This window comes from Nicotiana sylvestris, chromosome 6, assembly GCF_000393655.2.
Source record: "Nicotiana sylvestris chromosome 6, ASM39365v2, whole genome shotgun sequence".
NCBI classification, from domain to species: domain Eukaryota; kingdom Viridiplantae; phylum Streptophyta; class Magnoliopsida; order Solanales; family Solanaceae; genus Nicotiana; species Nicotiana sylvestris.
This window is the reverse complement of record NC_091062.1, coordinates 70,355,856-70,378,279: the sequence shown is the minus strand read 5'-3', so window position 1 is coordinate 70,378,279 and position 22,424 is coordinate 70,355,856. Positions and strand designations below refer to the sequence as shown.

At 37.8% G+C, this 22,424-nt stretch overlaps 1 protein-coding gene across 5 annotated transcripts in view; it reads left to right on the top strand.

Annotated features, from left to right (window-relative positions):
• The first annotated feature begins 587 nt into the window (after nt 1-587).
• Nucleotides 588-22,424, top strand: part of LOC104232558 (uncharacterized) — a 32,963-nt gene continuing 11,126 nt past the window's right edge. Inside the window, exons 1-16 of one of the 5 annotated variants that reach the window (XM_009785788.2) lie at nt 588-754; nt 936-1,123; nt 9,087-9,149; nt 12,429-12,769; nt 12,938-13,028; nt 13,115-13,192; nt 13,275-13,334; nt 13,448-13,552; nt 14,605-14,715; nt 15,692-15,733; nt 15,845-15,937; nt 16,026-16,210; nt 17,631-17,902; nt 18,241-18,362; nt 18,524-18,566; nt 18,641-18,732. In XM_009785788.2, the coding sequence (XP_009784090.1) occupies nt 983-1,123; nt 9,087-9,149; nt 12,429-12,769; nt 12,938-13,028; nt 13,115-13,192; nt 13,275-13,334; nt 13,448-13,552; nt 14,605-14,715; nt 15,692-15,733; nt 15,845-15,937; nt 16,026-16,210; nt 17,631-17,902; nt 18,241-18,362; nt 18,524-18,566; nt 18,641-18,732 (1,839 nt within the window). In that variant the 5' untranslated portion in view covers nt 588-754; nt 936-982. Of the gene's footprint in view, nt 755-916; nt 1,124-9,086; nt 9,150-12,428; nt 12,770-12,937; nt 13,029-13,114; nt 13,193-13,274; nt 13,335-13,447; nt 13,553-14,604; nt 14,716-15,691; nt 15,734-15,844; nt 15,938-16,025; nt 16,211-17,630; nt 17,903-18,240; nt 18,363-18,523; nt 18,567-18,640; nt 18,733-22,424 lie in introns of all 5 variants that reach the window. The other 4 variants (XM_009785791.2, XM_009785790.2, XM_009785787.2 and 1 more) reach the window with 4 other exon arrangements.

Sequence of the window (22,424 nt, the reverse complement as noted above, 5' to 3'; positions counted from 1 at the left end):
GTAGGCGGTGACGACAATTAATAATAAATATGGATAATAGCATGTTAATAAAATTAAGTGTCTATTATAGATTTTAATCATACAGACCTATTCAGATTTATTAAGTGAAAAAAAAATAACACACTTAATGATTAAGATTTAAAAAATAAATGCATTTAGTGTCTGAAATCTGAATTATTAAGATTCAGACGACCTAAGTGTACATTTTTCAATATGAAAATATCAAATGACCAAGTATAAGTACACTGTTAAGCTTCAAGGACCAAATTTGCAATTCACACATTAAAAAAGTAACCCAACAAACAAATAAAACAAATAAATAATAAAAGTTGTCTGCTTAATAAAATCTCGTCATAATTATAACAGCTACCCCTACGCTGTAGTATTCTCGCGAAAAAGAAAAAGAAAATAAAAGAAGAAAAAATCACGATACTAATACAATAATAAAAGTAGTATAAATAAAAAGAAAAAAATAATACGTAGCAAGTAGGCGGAAATTCTGAGTTAACTTCGTTTCGGGCAAGAATCCAAAAGAAACAAAGAAGACGACAGAAAAGGCCGAAAGACAGATAAACCCCGCGTGCTTCGCCCCCTCCCCCCCCCCCAATCACATTACTATCACCCCACCCTCCACCGAACCACCATCCAAGTCTTCGTCTTCTCTTCTTCTACTTTTCCTGTATCTATTTACCTATTCCCCCATTATTATCAGCTTTATTTTCCCCTACTTCGATGTATTCAATAGGGAACTGAGGTACTTTTTGTTTCCTAATATATTATTAACTTATTTTATATGGGTATTGGGGTTTTGTTTCATTTATGTTATTTTCTTGAAATTATAGGGAATAGGGTTGTAAATATACATGGGTGAAAATTGTATGGATTATGTTGTTCTTATTATACCATTTTCTGATAGAGATTTTTTGATAGTGAAGAAGATAAGTGTTGAAGGTTGAGGGAGGAGAAAGAGAGTGAGAGAGATATGGAAAATGGAGGAGACACTTTGGTGCCTAAACTTGTGGGATTGAATTTGAATGATTCAAATAATGTTCCAAAGAACAATGACGGGTTGTTTCAGGTTTTGAAAGCAGTTGAAGCTGCTGAAGCCACCATTAAGCAACAGGTTTGCTACTCCTTCCCCCACCTGAATGTGGGTTTTAATTATTCTGATGATGAGTCTGTTTGGAACGTTGTAATTTTAGTTTTTGATTTCTAGATTGTTTGATGGTTTTAAGCTGCCTGCATTTGGCTAAGTAATATTAGATATTAAATTGGCGATGGGGGAGACTCTAATATCATTTTGAGGTTTCAAGGAGTTAAAAAATTCTAGCAAGTTGGCACTTTTCTTGGAGCTTATCAAGGGTTAAATTCTAGCAAGTTGAAATTTTTGTTCTTGCATATGTGTATTCTATTCTCTCTATTGTATTCAATGCAAGTGTAAATTTCCATAGTTATGGACTTACGGTAGCAGGTGTAATCTTTAAAAAAGCTATCTTGTGTATCTCAAATAGAAGCTACATAAGCTGCAAATGAACTTCAATCATACCAGTAGGATTTTGAAAGACAATGTTGAATGTGGCATTAGATAAAGCTGTTGTCCTAGACCTATATCTTTGTCCTGTCCAAGATGGATAACTCTAGTCCTTTTTAAACAACCTATGCCATGTTTTGCAAAATGAATTGCAAAAAGGTAGTCTAGAGATAGATAAATGATACATCAGTCATTGTCCTGTCCAATTAGCATATAGTGTGAAATATTCCATGGTTCTGTTGAGTTGTATCTTGTTGTGGTTGTAATGCTACTATATCTGGGTGCTGATCCTGTTCAGGGTAGGTCTCCTAGTATAGTTTTCTTTTGCTTACAGTTTATAGTAACGGATCCTCCCCCAAAAGACATCAGAATGTATATCAATCAAAAAGTTCCATACTGAAGGGTGTCTAGTTATGTGAAAAAACGGTTGTATACTTGTCCAAAAAGGGATGAAAAGAGTTTCTGGGTTTTGAAGTTTTCGTAAAACAGTACTTGGGTTGTTATGTAATGGAGAAAGGAAGGATCTTTGTGTTGTTTCCTACCATGCGGCATCATAATTTTATTTATTTACTTATCTTTTGGTTAATGGAGCATTCAGTATTGGAATGAAATCGGTCCAAAAGGAGTGAAATGGATTGAGTGGATTTATATAGTCAACCCCAACTAGCTTGGGATTGAGACGTAATTGTTGTTGTATCTTTTGGCTCATCATGTTGTCAGCTTGAATATTTACAGAGTTTACCTTAGAGGGACATACATGTTTGGTTCTTCTGATGTATCATTAAAGAATTGACTTCAATGTAGTTCTAGCTCATTAGAATTTTTTTTTGATCAGTAGTTCTTGCTCATTAGAATTTAGAGGCTATATAGGTATACTCTCTCTTTGTAAAGGTGGTCAAGTGGTTTCAAGCCTTGAGCGAGGTCACGTGTTCTAATCCCCATTAGGTGCTGGTACTTAGTTAAATTTTGGTGCTTTGACAGGCAAGCCGATGGAATTAGTGGATACCCTAAAAAGGAGAGTTGATATTACATGCCTACAGGAAACTAAATAGACAGGAAAGGCTAGAGAGATAGGTAAGGCGGGTTATTAATTATGGTATTATGAGAGAGAAGAATAGGAATGGGGTGGGAATTGTTGATCTTTGCTTGTAGATTGTAACAACAACGGCCTTTTTATAGAGCTTATAAGTTATAAGGAACTCGAAACTCTAAAGTGAAATTACATGATCACAAACAAAAAATCAGGGGTTTTTCCATACTAAAAATTGTCCATTTAAAGGCCATAAGGAATTTAAAGTTAAAATTTTAAATAAATTCAAAAGATTTTCCTTTATAACAAGTCGAAAAATCAAAGATCTTTCTTATCAAAGGTCTTCCTTGCCACAAGTGAATCCATAACAACATACTTTATCAAATAGCAATAACAACAACAAAAAACCAGTGTAATCCCACAAGTGGGGTCTGGGGAGGGTAGTGTGTACTCAGACCTTTCCCTTACCTTCAAGAAGGCAGAGAGGCTATTTCTGGTAGACCCTCGGCTAAAGAAAAGTAAAAGGAAGAGCAGGAACAAGCATACCAATTAGAAAACTGAAGCAAAAATACAAAACTAAAACTAAGTACTGCGATCAGAAAGCCGAAACGAAAGCACAACAAGTAATCATCGAAGTCAAGGAATACGTAAATACACAAATAATACTAACTCATGTACTAAAGCTACTGTTATTGACCATGCTTTACGGGGAGCACAATTCACATGGTCAAGAGGGGAGGATCAAGCCTGTATAATTGAAAGGTTTTTTATCTTTACTGAGTGGAGTGAAGTGTTTAAGGATGTGAAGCAAATTGCAATGGCCAGGGTATTCTCAGATCATAAGCCAGGGTATTCTCATATCATACTTTATCAAATAGCTTAATAATAAATTGGGATAAGGGAGTGGTTGTAATTTTTTTGATAAAGAAGAGTGGTTGTAATTACAAAGGGGAAAATTGAAAGGTTTAATAACGTTGTTGGAAAACATTGCATTCATTTTTATTTTGTATGGATCTTTTTAACTGACATCTAGCTTATTATCCGTGCTATAGCATTTAGATTAAACATCTGTCTGTACAATATTAACGAGTGAAATGTCTTTGAGCTACTATATAAATAAGTTTTTTATTTACTGAAAACACGGTTTTTTGGACATGTAGTCCCTAGAGCTGGGACTTTAAGTACTGCTTAGAGATAAATGATTTTATGACAAATCAAATTATACTCTAGGTAAAACATTTCCGGAGTTTAACTTCATAAAAGAAATAAAAAATAAAATTCTGGAGTTAATTAGGCATCCAAAGGTGTAACGTAATAGTCAATGAAGTGGGTGGAGAACCATGAGGTCTCAGGTTCAAATACCAGTGGATTACTAGGTTATTTCTTCCAATCCGTCTAGGCCTTGGTGAAGGGGAGCCTTTGTGTAACTGTCTAGGCCTTGGTAGACAAAGTCACCTCAGGGGTGTCAATGGTACAGTCCGGGCAGTTATTTTTTAAAAATTATATCATACCATTTTTTTGGTTACTCTATTATGCATAACGAAAATTAAACTTCTCAAATCCGTACCAATCATATCTGTTTCTCTTCGATATCGGTACCTTTTTTATAGTGTCATCTAAGAGTCCTACGAATATCTAATTCATTATATTAAATAATAATAAGCTTTAATATAACGCATGAAGTATATATTTCTCCACAAAATATGGAGAATTCCATATAAATTGTGCCACTAAACTCAAAGATTTTTTTTATACTAGAAGCAGTTTGCTATCATATGTTCTTGGGCAATTTATCAAAGTTTTTGCACATACAACAGTGATTCTATCCTTACAAATAGTTACACGTGAGCATATGACCAAACATGCTAGTGAAAATAGAACTTACCAAGCGTCATTCCTTTTCCCTTTCGAACTTCAATCTAATTATCATTAATAAAGCTAAGAAGTAATATAACAAGTACATTGCAAATTCAAGCATGTAAATTCTATGGGGAAAAATTCTAGCAAATCGTAATAATTGATTATGACCAAACTATTGAATGTTTGTTTTTATTAGGATGAATCATCGGAATAGTTCACAAATCAATGGAAAAGAATCTAAAAAAGGAGGAGAAACAGAAAGAAGATATCTTTGCTTTTTGCCGACAATTGCCGCTGGGAAAAGCTTAAATAATGTATAATACCTTTGTTTTAATAGTTGTAGGGTAGGTTGGGTATCTTATAGTTGTTCCATCTGAATCTACCCCAAGGCCCAAGGTTCAAGTCTAAAATATTAATGAACTTAACATATAAAGTATATTTTATACATATAAATTTATTTGGTACGGTTCAGTATTTTTTGCGCTATTCTTTATTATATTAAAAAACCTACTCTAATTTTAATAAGGTTATAAATTTATATTGGAACCTACGCTTTTACTCAAAAAACCTAATAATCAGTACAGTTAGGTTCGGTCGGTTTTTAGAATGGTTTTGACACCCCTACTGATACTTATGCTGGTGGGAGGTAGGAGGTACAACAACAACAACAACATACCCAGTATAATCCCACTAGTGGGGTCTGGGGAGGGTAGGATGTACGCGGACCTTACACCTACCCCGGAAGGGTAGAGAGACTGTTTTCGGGAGACCCTCGGCTCAACAGAAGAGATAATAATTTCAGAAAAGAAACGAAAGAAGAGATCTGTAACAACAAAAGAAGCAAGAGAAGTAATAATGTCTTAAAATACACCAAATAAGTGAAAGGGAGTGCAATAATACAATCATATGCAAAACAACAAAATAGTGTGAACACAACATAGACCGCTACCAGACATAGGCAAAACTCTATCAGACTACTCGGTACAAAGAGGGAGAAACTATGAACTACCCCCTAGCCTACAACCCTAATGCTCGACCTCCACACGTTCCTATCAAGAGTCATGTCCTCGGAAATTTGGAGTTGCGTCATGTCTTGCCTGATCACCTCGCCCCAATTCTTCTTAGGCCGCCCTCTACCTCTTCTCATACCTGCCAAAGCCAACCGCTCGCACCTCCTAACCGGGGAATCTATGGTTCTCCTCCGCACGTGTCCAAACCACCTAAGCCTCGCTTCCCGCATCTTGTCGTCCACGGGAGCAACGCCCACTTTCTCTCGAATATCTTCATTCCTTATCTTATCCAGTTTAGTATGCCCGCACATCCATCTCAACATCCTCATCTCGGCTACTTTCATCTTCTGGATATGTGAATTCTTAACTGGCCAACACTCAGCCCCATATAACATAGCCGGCCTAACCACCGCTCTGTAGAACTTACCTTTGAGTTTCAGTGGTACCCTCTTGTCACACAGGACTCCAGATACTAACCGCCATTTCATCCACCCCACCCCAATACGGTGCGTGACATCCCCGTCAATCTCCCTGGATAATAAACCCTAGGTACTTGAAACTTTCTCTCTTGGGGATGACTTGTGAGCCGAGCCTCACCACCCCGTCCGCTTCCCCCGACACGCCGCTGAACTTACACTCCAGATATTCCGTCTTGGTCTTACTCAACTTGAAACCTTTGGACTCCAGAACCTGCCTCCACACCTCCAGTCTCTCATTAACACCGCTACGCGACTCATCGATCAGAACTATATCATCAGCGAACAACATACATGAGAGGTAGGAGGTACTTTATGGAATTAGTCGAGGTGCACACAAACTGGCCCAAACACCATTATAAAAATAAAATCTTGAGTTAATTAGCCATTTGTTTATTGAAAGTTCTAAAGATTATTTCGAAAAATCTTTTGACCAGACCCCATTGGGAAAGAGCTTTTCAATTATTGCAAAAACTTAAAAAACACCTCTGGAGTAGTTTCTCACTTTTAGCAAAACTAAAAAAAATTTCTCTAGCCGTGCTTGGTTAGAAAAAACTTCTGAAAAGTTTTTCCAATTTTTAAAAACTGGAAAAATTCCAGAAATCTTTCATCAAGAGGAGGAGAAGAGGACGAATAGGGAGTGGTATAAGAAGGCCACGAAGGAGGCAAAATTAGAGATTACGGCGGCTAAGATTGCAGTGTTTGGACGTTTGTATAAAGAACTTAGAGACAAAGGTCAGGACAAGAAGCTGTACAAGTTAGCCACGGTGAGAGAAAGGAAGGCCCGTGACCTAGACCAAGTGAAGTGCATCAAAAACGCTGAAGGCAGAGTATTGATGGAAGACACACATATTATACGTAGATGGCAGACATGCTTCCATAAACTCCTTAATGAAGGGGGGGACAAGGATATTATGTTGGGTGATTTGGAGCACTCTGAGAGTTGTCGAGATTTTGGTTATTGTCAGCGTATTAAAATTGAGGACATTGAGAGGGTTATGACATATGCATAAGATGAGCAAGGGAAGAACGACCTGGCCAGACGAAATTCCGGTGGAATTTTGGAAGAGCGCGAGCAGGGCAGATTTGGAATGACTCACTGGGTTGTTTATGCCTGAAAAATTAGGTGGAGTATGATGATTCCATTGTACAAGAACAAAGATGATGTCCAAAATTGCAACAACTATAGGAGTATTAAGCTGCCAAGCCACACTTTGAAAGTTTGGGAGAGGGTGGTGGAAGCGAGAGTGAGGAGGAGTGTGCTTATCTACGAAAACCAGTTTGGATTCATGTCAGGGCGTTCAACTATGGAAACCATTCATCTTGTAAGGAGGTTGGTGTAGTAGCATAGGGAGAGAAAGACAAACTTGCATATGGTGTTCATTAATCTAGAGAAAGCATACGATGAAGTCCTAGGGAAATTTCATGGAGTTGTTTGGAGACTATAGGTGTTCCTGTTGCTTACACTAGGGTGATTAAGGACATGTATGATGGAGCTAAAACCCGGTGAAGATAGCGGGGATAGGACTTAAACCACTTTCCAGTTGTGATGGGGTTCCACCAGGGGTCAACTCTTAGCCCTTTTTTATTTGCCTTGGCGATGGACACACTGATGCGCCACATTCAATGCGAGGTGCCATGGTGTATGTTATTTGTGTATGATATTGTACTGATTGACGAGAAACGAGACGGTGTTAATGCGAGACTGGAGTTTTGGAGCAGTCCCTGGAGTCTAAAGGTTTCAAGTTGAGTAGGACCAAGACAGAATATTTGGGTGCAAATTCAGTGATGTGACCAATGAAGCGAACGTGGACGCGAGACTTGATACACAATTCATTTCTAAGAGAGATAGTTTCTAGTATCTTGGGTCTATTATCCAAGGAAATGAGTAGATTGACGAGGATGTTACACATCGTATTGGAGCGAAGTGGGTGAAATGGAGGCTCGCATCCGGTGTTTTATGTGATAAGAATGTGCCACCTAACCTTGAAGGTAATTTCTATAGTGTGGTTGTTAGACTGACTATGTTATATGGGGTAAAGTGTTGGCCTAGTCAAGAACTCCCATGTTTAGAAGATGAAAGTAGCAGAAATGAGGATGTTGAGATATTCAGGCCAGAGTGGAAGTGGCTCTGGTGGGGAACAAGATGCGGGAAACGAGACTTTAGAGGGTTTGGGCATGTGAAGAGCAGCAACATAGATGCCCAGTAAGGAGGTGTGAGAGGTTGACCTTGGTGGGTCTGCAAAGAGGTAGAGGTAGGCGAAAGAAGTATTGAGGAGAGGTGATTAGGCAGGATATGGCGTTGCTTCAACTTACTGAGGACATGATACTTGATATGAAGGTGTGAAGGTCGGGATTAAGGTAGAAAGCTAGTAGGTAGTCGAGAGTATTTATTTCCCATACCATTAGTATTAGTGTTAGTCTTGTATTCTATTATTGTTAGATTTCTATTTTACATGCTGTTCCTTTTGCTTCGGTTTCTTATTATCTTGTTGTTGTTACTGCTTGTTGCTATTGCTGTTTTATTCATCTTTCCTTGAGCCGAGGGTTTATCGGAAACCGCATCTCTACCTTCGAGGTAGGGGTAATGTCTGCGTACTCACTACCTTCCTCGAACCCTATTTGTGGTAGTATACTGGGTTTGTTGTTATTACTGTTTTCCTCATGCTTTAAGAGGACTTTCTGGATTTTCCAGTATCATTTACCTGCCTTCTGTCATCTCAAAAGAAGCTAGTGTGCGCAATAAAGTAGTAGTCAAGGATGATTGCTGAACTATTACCAATTATTACTGCTATTATTACATACACATATATCACTTCAGGATGTTAGGACGGAACTGGAGGTGGCCATGGGAATCAAGAAGAACAGTGCTTTAAAATTTTGGAAATTCGTCTGCGGATGTTTAATTCCTCTTTTCTTTCTTTCTTCTTTTGGACAATTAGCTGAATATCAAAAACTTGCAGTGTGAAGGAGATGGAATGGTTCGTTCTTGTGTTCATAACTGGTCACGTATGAATCCTTTTTGCTTTGTGGCTGCTTCAATAATGGGATGTGGGCTCTTGATGATATCTAAGGCTGTTAATTGATTTTACTATTAAAAAAATGAAAAAATGCACACACACACACACACAAAGAGAAGAGGACTGTCTGCTGATCCTATCTGTATTCTTCTTTTACAGGTTGACGAGAACAATCGATTAAGAGCAGAACTTCAAAAGAAGATTCTGGAAGTTGAAAAATTTGTAAGTAATAATCAGATCAGTGGTTACTCTGTGGACCAAAGTTGTCTTATGCTTTACGTTATTTGGTTCCAGAATATGAAAAATTCTGAATATCATTATGCTGGCTATCTATTATCTTCTATTGCCCTTCCACTTGTAGCCTTCACTGCAATCCAATTTTTTGTTTGTTACCTGCAAATGCAGAGCATCACTTTTTGTGGCACTTCAACATTATGTATGTAGTGCCCTTTGCTAGACTTACACATGTTTAGTGACATTACCTATATTCCCACTATATTTGATCGTACGGATCTAACAGCTGATAAAAAGGTGGCAGCTATTGCTAGCTGCTCCATACTTCTACTTAAAGGTAGCAATTCATAAAGCAGACCATCTAGCTTCACTTTTAAGTTGAATAATTCAACTCTGAAATTGCAGAAGGTAGTATCATTATACAGTCAGGGTATACATGGTTGTGCAACATTTTGTAGACTATAAATTTGAGCTTGTGGCCTCAACTTGCTTGAGATTGAGGATTGGTAATAGTTGTTGCACATGTCAATAGCAGTTAGCACATCATCTATGCCGATTAGGTTCTCTCTGCCGCTTATATATGATCATTTTACCCCTTAAGGAATTGTTAAATGTAACTTCCATGGACAGAGAACATGCTGCTAGATCATTAATCTATTTGTTTTAAGGTTGTAACTAGCATTGCACCCAAGGGTGTGCCTAATGGCCAATAAAATGGGTTGAGAACCATAAGGTCTCAGGTTAAAATCCCAACAGAGGCAAAAAAAATAAAAATAATAGGTGTCCTAAACCTTGATGGACTGAGTTATACCTGTGTTGGTGGGTGGTAGCAGTTAGTCGAGGTGTGCACAAGCTAACCCATACACCACGATTTAATTAAAAAGTAGCATTCATTAAAATAATTTGGTTAACTTGGATAAATTATCACACAAAATTTTTTTGGTGATGGAAGAAAAGGATCCACTGAAGCGAAAAAAAGAAAAAAGAAAAGAAAAGAACTGTAGTATGATTCCAAAAAACTGAAGCAGATAGTGATTAAGACTAAATTTATGTATTGTTTTTGTATTTTGGTGGATGGATCATCGAAGTGCTTTGATTTACAAATGAGGAGATTGGGGGAGGAAGACAATACAACATGCAAATATAGTTGCAATACATAGCCTGGATTAAGTTAAAGAGGATAAGTTAACAGAAATCTTAGCTATAGCCACTGAAGCGAAAAAAAAAGAAAAAAGAAAAAAGAAAGAAAAAGAAGAACTGTTAGTATGATTCCAAAGAACTGAAGCAGATAGTGGTTAAGACTAAAGTTATGTATTGTTTTTGTATTTTGGTGGATGGATCGTCGAAGTGCTTTGATTTACAGATGAGGAGATTGGGGGAGGAAGACAATACACAATGCAAATATAGTTGCAATACATAGCCTGGATTAAGTTAAAGAGGATAAGTTAACAGAAATCTTAGCTATAGCTCTTGACTAGTGTTTGCCGAAGATTGCTTCTGTCAATGATTATCCCATGTGATAACAAATTTATAACTAGGAGATCAGACAACTTTTTACTTGCAAAGGATACTCGATTTTCTGATTCTGGTTCTTGTGACGATCACATCTATACAGAAGATGGAAGTCAGCAGTAGTTTCGATCTGCCAGTTTGGAAAAGTGTGGGAAAGTTAATGTCTCAATAATGGTTTACCATTACCAAAAAGGGGCAGCCCGGTGCAGTAAGATCTCACTATGCACGTGGTCCCTGGAAGGGCCAAACCACATTGGGCCTATTGATAGAAGTGGACCCCTAATTTTCAGTGCAGTCACGACAAGTAGTACAGGCACTACAGACCCTCCCTTTTTTTCAATTACAAGGATTACGCATTTGACCGTGAGGTCACGGGTTCAAGCCATAGAAACAACCTCTTGCAGGAATACAGGGTAAGGTTATGTACAATAGACCCTTGTAGTCCGGTCATTCCCAGGACCCGCGCATAATAGGAGCTTAGTGCATCGGGCTGCCCTTTACAAGGATTACGTATTTGATTTTTTTTATACAAGTACCATAATCTCTTTTAAACATATGAGCACAAAAGTCATTTTGTATTTCCGACATTATTGGTAATAAGTTTTGTTGTTATTGCTTGGTACTACTGCTTTATCTTCATCTTTCCTTGAGCCGAGGGTCTATCAAAAACAACTTTTCTACCTTCAAGGTAGGGGTAAGGTCTGGGTACACACTACCCTCCCCATACCCCACTTGTGGCACTATACTATTTTTTTTTTTTTTTTTTTTTTTGTTGTTGTTGTAGTGGTAATAAGTTTGTCTCATTCTCATTGAGTAAGTCTGCACATAGGCTTCAGATAGTGGGTGTTACAAGAACATGGCTATTGCAAATGACGTAGATGCCATGATTGACTTCTTGAGCTCATTATTCAATTCGTAATGTAGCCTCTTCTTGTACTTATTTTGCAGCGCTCTCTTGTTGCTGAAGTTAATATACTTTAACTTCAACAGTTAGAAAAAAGGAAAAGAAAATGAAATAAAAGGCAGCAAACAGGAAAGAGAAATTAACTGTAAAAGAAAAGGAGGATGGCTGAATAGCTTTTAGCTTCATTTTCAATGAATAAAAATGTGTAATTACTGTTTGTTATAATTGCAACAGTGTTTAAATCGATATTGTTGCACTTTCTGAGATTGTAGGTTTAGGTGTACTCTAACCCTAGAAGAAAATGAATACAGTGAAATAGCATATGCTTGTATTTAACTAGCTTTGGAGTTCTCTGTCAGACAACCTTTTTTTTAAAAGCATTGCTCCAAATAGTAATGAAAGAGAACTTTCCTTTTCTTTTGGGTAAAAAAAGTCCCGTCATTACTGTTTAGAGCAATGTTTCAACTCGGTACGTCTTATGTACTGTCAACATATAGTAATTATGTGTACAATATTATCCCTTGGACTGACATGATCATCAAGGAGTTAAATGGATTAATTTTATGTGCCAGTTCTAGTTTTTTGTCAAAGTTTTCTATTTTCACTCACAGTTTTGTTTGGTAGATATTTAACCAAATCCGTTGTCGTGCTGATGTTCTACTTTTAAGACTCTGCTTCGGATAAGATTCTGTGACTCCTTGCCTCTTCTTATCAAATTATACAATATGTGCACCCGGCACCTCTTTGAAAGAGTGTAATGTGAACATAGTCAATAGTCTTATGATAAGAAATTTTAATTCCTCTCATGTATCCAAGGTTCTTATAATATTTGGGGTCTCCACATTTTGCAGAGATCAGGAGAACTGAAAGGTCAAACTCCTTGTTCTGTTGGTCAGTTGGATCATCTTAATGAGGCTGATGGAGCTCATCCATCAACTTTGGGTTTTGGAAGTCAAATTCCTGAACTTACATACATGGACAGTATAGGACATAATTTGTCTAGTAATATGATTCTTGCAAAAGATCCCAGGCAAAATGATTTGAACTTGACTCTTAAAAATCAGGGAGAAAGCCACACCGAATACAGCAAGGTGAATGGTACATTGAGAGCACTACCTGGTGGTCAGACAACAACTGATAATTCTGGCGTCTCTCATTTCTCATCACCTTCGGCATCATTTTCACCAAACAGGTATTAGCATAAGTACAATTCATCATCTAAACATCAGTTTACCAGGCGCAGACATTACAAGTTACGTGTTACTGCTGCTGTATTAATAATGTTTGAGAAAAGAGATAAAGGCAGCGGTTTTCTTCATAGATACAAACAGAAATAGTGACATTAGACTGGCTTAGGTAGGTATCAAATAGAAGCAGAATATGACAGACGGCTCAATTTATCTGGACAAGGTCTGATACCAGTGGCCGAAGTTAGCAGCAGTATGAAGCAGGTCCCTCTCTGTCACTATGATGAAATTTCGTCTTCTAACAATTCATACTGAGTCCCCCCCTATTTATAAGTAATGTATCATTCTAGGATCTTGTTTTGAAGATCCAGGAGCATGAACAGGAGATTATACAATTGAGGAAACATCTTTCTGAATATTCCATCAAGGTAAATAAGAGCCTGTGTTTTTAGTATACCATTTTCGTTTTGTTATTTCATTGTCAAAGTGAATGGTTTATGTTTTTGGTAGGAAGCACAAATTCGCAACGAGAAATATGTTCTGGAAAAGCGAATTGCTTATATGCGCATGGTGGGCCAGAGTGACTGTCATACTTACCGATTCCACTCATTTTCTGTTTATTAATCCATCTTCTTACTAGTCCTTGAACTTACCGAGGTTATTTGCTCTTAATATTTGTATAGGCCTTCGATCAGCAGCAACAAGATCTTGTTGATGCTGCATCTAAAGCGATATCGTACAGACAAGACATAATTGAGGAAAATATACGTCTTACATATGCACTGCAGGTATGCCTGTGCATTCACAGGGACTCATATTTTGCTTTGTTCTGTTTATCAATTAGTGTGTTAATGATTTTATAATCCTTATGGAGAAGAATATGATCAGTTATTTTCATTAGTGCCCGTAATCCAAATTTTTGGTTTTGCTTGTTGCTGCTTGGTGAGTAGGGGTTGAAGATGTTGCTTTTAAGAATTATTTGTGATCTCATATTTTGTTGAATGTTCCTTCCTTGTTCTTCTATTTGGATCTGTCCCAGATAGGTACCCATGTAGCTATCTACCTCTCTCTAGTTTTTGTTTTAGTCATACTATGTTATCTGTTTGCGATCAACTTATGTTCTATGGCTTTGATACTTTATACTGAAGAGTTTGGACATAGATTTGATTGAAAGTTGAAAAAAAAGTTTTTGAAGTTGTGTTAAAAAATAATTTTTGAAAGTTGAAGCTGCATTTGGACATGCATTTTATTTGAAGAAAAATTGAAGTTTTGTGAGTGGAAGACAAATTTTCACCCAAAAACTGCCCTAAACCAGTTTTTGGGAACTTGAAAATTTTTGAATTTTTTTTCCCCGAAACATGATCGTATTTCATAATGAAATAATGTTTTCAATTTTTTTTTGAAAAATTGAAGGCAAAATCTATGGCCAAACGGGAGCTTAATTTCTGAAGATTAGCCCAATTGTTTCTTGGGAAGGTGCCCGATTTGATGTAGTGATAGGATTCGAACCCTGCCGCAAACAAAAGCCTGGTATTTAGGTGGATAAGGGTAAAGAGACATGCCCATTATCCACCAAATTTTGATCCGTGCGCCACTTTCCTCGGGGATTTCTCAATTACAAAAAAAAATTTCTTGCGAAGGTGCATGCACAGTTTTTTGAATATTCAGCAACTTTGTTGAATCACGACTAGAATTTTTCTTATTTTGTGTTTGATAATCAGGGCCAGCCTGCTGTACCAAGTTACATGTCAGTAAAGCTGTTGAGCTGCTATCTGATTCTTTTTATTGCAAATATTTTCCCATTCCATGATTCTATTTTGAGGTTCATGTATTTCTTCAGGCTGCACAGCAAGAAAGATCAACATTTGTATCATCTTTGCTGCCGCTTCTTGCAGAGTATTCTCTTCAGCCACCCGTAACTGATGCCCAATCAATTGTCAGTAATGTCAAGGTAAACATAACTCTCTCTCTCTCTCTCTCTCTATATATATATATATATATATATATATATATATATGCGTGTTTTTTTTTTGTTTGTGTGTGTGTGTGTCTGTGTATACATGTCTTTCTGTCTCTGTGTGTGCGCGCGCCTGTGGATTGGATGAGAAAGACACTTATAAAGGAACCAATGCTATGCCACTCCCTGTACAGATGCACAAGGAAAGGAAATTAATATATGCAAGGCACCAAGGGGTTGCATCATACAGATGCTATATGTGAAAGCAAATACTACATTAGCAGTGTAAACTGATTAACTCTTCCACAGATCAGCAAAAGTTGTATGATTAGTTGGAATCACTGCTTAGTGTCACGTTACAACAAGAAGTACGCCTCAATCCGAAGTTAGTTGGGAGCAGCTATATATGAATTTCTATATCTGTTCCACTCTAGTTGGTTCTATTTCATTCCAATACCCAATGATTTATCTTTATGGACAAATTAAGAGTTCTCTGAAAGTAGAGGGTGTAATATTTTATAGTTTTAATCCTCTAGGACTCATCTTTGTGACTCCTACGGCAGCATACATGCGCTATAAGTTGTCAGCTTTCTTACTCCTTACATAAGACAGGGACCACCAAATAGTCTCATTTCATGGGTCAAACATGTTATCCTATCTGCTATGTCAAGTTTTATCTTTGTTCGTCTTCTTTTTCAGTAAGTCTTGTCATCATATTATCTTCATTTCCATTAACTGGCCTGAAGTTAAGAAAAGTGAAAGTTCAAGATGTAATTTGTTGACAAAGTAAGAGGGGAGAACAAGTATAATGTTCAAAATTGATTCTGATGATTGTATCAATTGTAATTAAAAAAAGACCATGGTTTCCAAACTTGTAACAGTGTTGATGGAATGTATGGTAGAGTTTATTTAACTCAACCATTCTAAATACCAATATAATTTTTCTAGCTCAATAAGCAAAATATTGCAGGTTCTGTTTAGACATTTACAAGAGAAGCTCTTTGTTACTGAGGTATGTTTGCTGGAAGTACCCATTCTGTTCGTTCTGACCACTGGTCCCATGGATATAAACTTCCCTTCCCTAATTGAACATTTTAAAGATATATAGGTACTCTTTTTGTAGGCAAAGTTAAAGGAGTCTCGGTACCAAATGACACCTTGGCGATCAGATATAAACCTGTCAAATTTTGCTCAATCACCTCCTCGTTCTGCTGAGGCAAGTCTAATATTCCGTGACATAACGTGTTGAAGGAATTCTTTTTCCAATGTACGATGGATTTCTTACTTCCCATGTTCTTTTACAGATTAAAGAAGGCCTTGAACTAGTACCACAACAAGCATATTCCAGTGAAAAGGCTCCTCTTTCTTCAGATCCCCAGACTACAACAGCATGGGATCCCTTGAGGAATTCTCAGAGTGGTTTAAACCGTGATACTGCAATAAATCTGGAGACTGATGACTTGGGGAGGTATTCACCTCTTACAAGCAGGTGAGCCTGGTCAAATGGAGACTGCTACTGTGAACTGCATGTACAATTCCAACCATCTGCTTTTGGCGGTGGGTTCTGTTATCGTTGACTTCTCCAAATGCTTGGTCATTTTTGGATGAAATTGATGGCAAAATCATGTTCCCATCTTTCCACAAATAAATTGTATTTCCCAACCACTTTTTCTGGCTCTTTGGAAAATGATGAAAATAATGATTCATAGTATGTGCCATTAAATAGATTACATAAAAGTAAATTTGATACCCAGGAAAAGATTAGGAAAGCTCAAATTCTTCAAAATTTTGTTTCGGATAAACAATAGTTGTATGTTTCCTTATCAAGCGAATGATTCTTCTTCTTCTTCTCTTTTATTTATTTATTTTTTGGTGTGAAGGCATGGTGCTTGTATAGGTTGATTCTGTCTTTATTTCCTTTTGTTGGTTAATTGAGATTGCTGGTTCTAGTAGACTCCCTTTATCCCAATTTAGATGAAATTGTTTGACTTTCTTGACGATTAAAAGAGCGTTTGAGCGGATAAGTTGTATTCAGTGTTATTAAAATTTAAAAGCATCGATTCGTCGCTTAAAACGCTGAAGCGATTTGAAGTGAGGGGTTATCATTTCATGGGTCTTCGTAATGAGCTTCAGAGAAGTCTGTGTGCGCTTCAAACAAGGACGCGCAAAATGATTCCAACTGGAAGTCATCAGTTCTTTTTGCTTTTAAGGAGTTGGATTAATATCAGCATTGTTATGTATTGGATATTGAATTCATTCCCGTTTTAGCTTATGATTTACAAGGCATTTGCTTGGAAAGATATATTTAAATATCTGTTTTTCCTCTCTCTTGGGGTATGACATTAGCTTTGCTTTTAACTCTTTCACTTGTTACAATGTATGACTGTCTGGAAAAATTTGTTAACATCATTTAACCATATGACAGTCTTGCCAATCAAGCTATATGGAATCGTCTCAGCCTTTGTCTGCAGTTGCATGACCAATATAAAGATTGTCAACATAGTTGTGAACTGGAAAGCTGCAGGCAAATCACAACTGTTAAGAGCATCATGCAACACTTGATCACCTGTGGACTAATTTTTGGGCACTAGCAGTTGTAAACATAAATTCACAGTTTAGATTAGGACTCCATCTACTCCTCTTTTCTCCCTCATATGTGGTATTCTGGTTTGTGTTGATTTGCTGATCTCTCTGGTTAAGCATTTGTTTCCATGAGTATAAACTTTGTTTTTTTGCAAGCGGATGTTCATGCTTTCTACAGTTTGTTCTTGTATCATGGTTCACCTTTTGATTGTTTTTCTGATATTTGCTTATTTTCGTACGATTTTCTTGATTTCACTTTGTTTAATGATTTTGTTCCATTGTGGGTAACTTTGTTCTTTCGGTCTTTAATATGCCTGATTCTACAGGAATACTACGACCGAAGTCATACCATCACAACTTGCAGGTAATATGCATTTGAAGCCTAAAAGTGAAGAAACACCCAGTAAGCAAGTCACTTTTAGCGATCTCATCAGCAGCAATGAGATGGATGATTCTGAGATGGGGAGACATCAAAACGATATAGAGCCTAATTGGGCCCATAAAAGCTCAACATATACATCACAGCTAGATGATCCAAGCTCATCGTATCCTTACCTGCCACCAGTTCTCGAGGAACCTTCATCCTCCTATTCGGAAGGTGAAATTTTAGTGCCTTTGATTGCTGTTATTCTTATTTTTTTTAAAACCTGGAGAGAGACCTGAGAAATGTAATTTAAACAGAAGCCCATTGAACTGAACCAAAATGGAACGTTCTAGATAAGAAGGTTAAAGCGAAATGTTTTTTTTTTGATGGGTAAGAAGGTTAAAGTGAAATGTGAAATCAAATAAGCTTCACTGCAGGGTTTATTATACTGTCCACGTCTTACCAGATTAGGAAAACAGTTGGAGAACTGTGTTGTTCCCCAATTTAGGTTTTTGTTAAAATAGGTCAGACCTTATGCTGGCTACTGTGCCCTAAACTTGAGCATTGTTCAGCCGCAGATGAAGAGGCACTGCCTGCAATAGAGGGTCTCCAAATTTCTGGTGAAGCTTATCCTGGACAGGCACTCCAAGCTTGTGGCTACTCTATTAATGGAACAACCAGTTGCAATTTTGAGGTGTTTCGTGCTTCAGCCTTTCTAGCTTCCTTCCTCAATCATTTCCTTTCCTGCTGTTTCTGATTTTTGATTCCACTTTTATCACTTGATCTTTCATGCTGTATATTATTAGCCTTCTGTTTAAACTTACTTTTTCTTTTTGGTTATTCTTGAACTTGCAGTGGGTTCGTCATTTGGAGGATGGATCTTTCAACTATATAGAGGGTATGTCACTAAACAATTCACATATCTGTTTTGTTTTATTTCTCCTTTGAGGCCACGTGGCACTGTTGTGACAGGGGCAAAGCAACCGACATACCTTGTCACCGCTGATGACGTTGATACGTACCTTGCCATTGAAGTCCAGCCATTGGACAACCGGAAACGGAAGGTACTGCTGCTACCCTTTGCTGTCTCTTTGTATCAAACCTCCATGCTTCCCTCCTAAGTTGCTCGGACTCTTTACTTTCGATGCTGCACCCATTTCGAACACGATGTGGGTGTATGATTTGTACCTGATCTAGTCAACCAATTTTGGTTACTTTGACTAAATTCGACGGAGAAATCCGGGACAAGAAATCAAAACAAAAGCCAGGTGAAATTGAAGAAAATGGAATACGTTGTATCTAGAAATTTCTATTTCAATCCTTTTCCTTTTATCTCCTTCTCAGATCTCCTCTTGATCATTATTTTCTCCTTCTTGGAACACATTGTAAGTTTCCACGTGATGTCTCATAATCTATACATTTTTATAACTCTATTTTTAGATATTTGAATTGTTTTTAGCCGAATTTTCGCACCCGTATCCGTACCTCCGAATCTTTAGAGATAGATCTTGAAGGATCCAACCTCTAGATACGCACCCATATCGGACACCCGCACCAAAGCCCGAGCAACTTAGCTCTCTTCTTGTTACAGTAAGTGCTGCAATTGAATCAGCCTCGCGCGCGCCCGCGCTCTGAAGAAAAGACTTCATCCATCCTAATTTGTTTGCACAATTACTATTTGTGAAATCAGATAACTTTTTCTTTGAGTAAAAATTTTCAAACATTTTAATTCTTTTAATAGAATTGTGATTTTAGTAAGTTTTACGTAGTTTCTGAGTATCAATTTTATTTTTTAAGAAATTAAGAAATCAGTGTCTGAATTCTTGCTGAAAATTAGATACCCTTTGTAGTCGAAGCTCTGCCATTCTTTTGGGATGGAAGGAATAGAAAAAGGCAGAAAGGTGGAAAAGGGCGAGGTTTGAGTAAAGGAAAAAGGGAAGAAAACAGTGGAAAATTTTGATTTGACTTCATCTTTTTTGTTTCTTATGATTTGTTTCCAGATGCTTGGTCTACCCTTCTCGTTTTCTATTGGATCATACATAAATAAACCTTGGTACTTGACCTGAATTTCCAGTTGTGCACCTGAACTTCGCGGGCCCTATATTTGTTCGAAGTGGTAAAAGTACCACCATTTGAGCCCATGTGGCACGTGCAATGTTTTGCATGCACTCCTTGCATGTGAGAATGAAAAAATCTGCCCCAAATCTATTCTCGTTTTCCATTGGGATAATAAATAAATAAACCCTGGTACTTGACCTGAATTTCCAGTTGTGCACCTGAACTTCGCGGGGGTCCTATGACCCTCATATATTTGTTCGAAGTGGTAGAAGTACCACCTTACCACCTTTTGAGCCCATGTGGCACCTACAATGTTTTGCATGCACTCCTAGCACGTGAGAATAAAAAAATCTGCCCCAAATCTATTTTCATTTTCCATTTGTACTTTTTTTATTTATCTTTTACTTTTCCTTTTCTTTCTTTTTTCTTTTCATTTTTCTCTTTCTTCTTCTTCATAAAAACACACTGTCACCTGCTGCGCCCCAGTTCTACCCCAAACTAGAAAACAAAACAATCTAGCAAAATGAACGGACAATTCTAAGAATAATTAAACTAAAAATTATTCTACTAGGCTCCTCATTCCATACAGAATTGTTAGACTCGAAAGTTCACCGAAAGTCATTCATGATCGCGAAAGTTCAAAGATCACAAGAAATGTCATCGCTGGAGCCCAACTTTCCAGTTCTTGTTTCTTAAGGTCGCTTCCATATTTCCTTTCTTAAAGTGGAGTATTGTTTTGGCCATGGACGTTGAACTTGAACAACATATATTCACCATTAAACCACAAAAAATTGCAGAAAAAGGAGGGTTGGGGGGTGGTGATGAACTTCGAACTTTCCACAAGAATTTTGGCTTCTACTAGCTGTTCCAGGATCTCCCCGATCATTTCTATTTTGTATTTCTTCTCTTCTTTATCTTCTCTGTTTATGTGGTTTTGTCACCGGAAATAGACAACTTCAACTTGGCCAACAAAGTTTTCGACCGTCTGAACCTCTTCTGGGTCAAATCTTGGCAAATTGGTGCAACTGGTATCAATTAGTTTTTTGGTGGGTCTTTGTGTGATTGTTTTTGAGGGAGAGAAGAGGAAGGTGGTGTGACGACTTAAAAAAATGTGAGCGTTGGATATGAAGCAGCAGAGCTAACATGGATAAACGGGAAGCTCCTGTTGATCTAAGCTTGATACCGCCAGAATTGCTCAGATCAACTACACACACCAGCACACCTTTTTTTTGGATAAGCTAAATTTTTTTTAAAGGAAATGGCAGAAATGTGTCCGTATACAAGAAGTATAGCATAAAATAGAAAACCTTACAAAAGAACTTGGTTTTTTAACCAATGGCACCAATCATCTATACAAATAGAAATCTCATGGGTGCACCAAAAGGAAGCAAGGAAAAAATGGCTATTCCTCAAGTGTACAAAGTCTTTCTCTACTCCTTCAAAAGCTCTCTATTCCTCTCTCTCCATGTAAGTGCTAGAGGAGCGACATCCCATGCCTCTGCATCTTCTCTTCCGTGACTTCGTCTTCTAAACGCCCAGCTAAACATAGTTTCTTTCACAGTGCCCGTCATCACCCATTCAGATTGAACCATCTCAGAATTTCTCCGCCATAAACAAGACGCTATTCACAATGTAAAAGGTGGTGATCCACATCTTCTCCCGAGTCTTTACGCATGAAGCACCAATTAATGCATGTAATCTTCCTCTTCCTCAAATTATCTGCCATCAGTATCACCCCTTTGCAGCTAGCCAAGTGAAAAAAATACACCTTTCTCGGTACCCTCAGGATCATATTGAAATATGTGGAAAACCAGACTCCTCTCTAATCAGAAGCTTCTCATAATAGGACTTAATGGATAAAACACCATTTACCTCCGTTCCCCATCTCCATGCATCATGACTACAACAACAACAACAACAACAACAACAACAACAACATACCCAGTAAAATCCCGCTAGTGGAGTCTGGGGAGAGTGGAGTGTACGCAGACCTTACCCTTACCCTGAAAAGGGTAAAGAGGCTGTTTCCAGGAGACTCTCGGCTCAGCAGGAGAGACAATAATATCAGAAAATAAACAAGAGAAAAGGCATAACAACAAAAGATGCCAGAAAAAAATAACAATAACGAATAAGTGAAAGGACAATACACACAACTATGCAAAACAACAATGTGAACACAACATAGACCGCTAACAAACCTAAACAAAACTCTATCAGACTATTCGGTACAAAGAGGGAGGAACTTTCGACTACCCCCTAGCCTACTACCCTAATGCTCGACCTCCACATGTTCCTATCAAGAGCCATTTCCTCGAAAATTTGAAGCCGCACCATGTCCTGCCTGATCACCTCGCCCCAATACTTCTTAGGCCATCCTTTGCCTCTTCTCGTACCTGCCAAAGTCAACCACTCACACCTTCTAACCGGTGCACCTAGGTTTCTCCTTTGCACGTGTCCGAACCATCTAAGTCGCGCTTCCCGCATCTTGTCGTCCACGGGAGCCACACCCACCCTCTCCCGAATATCTTCATTCCGAATCTTATCCAGCCTAGTGTGCCTACACATCCACCTCAACATCCTCATTTCTGCATCATCCATGCATCATGACTATCCGCTGTAGTTGTTTGTCGGTGAAACAATTCGACCTGCATGCTTCTGGCATAGATAAGCAAAAAAGAAGAAAGGAAAAAGAAAAGAG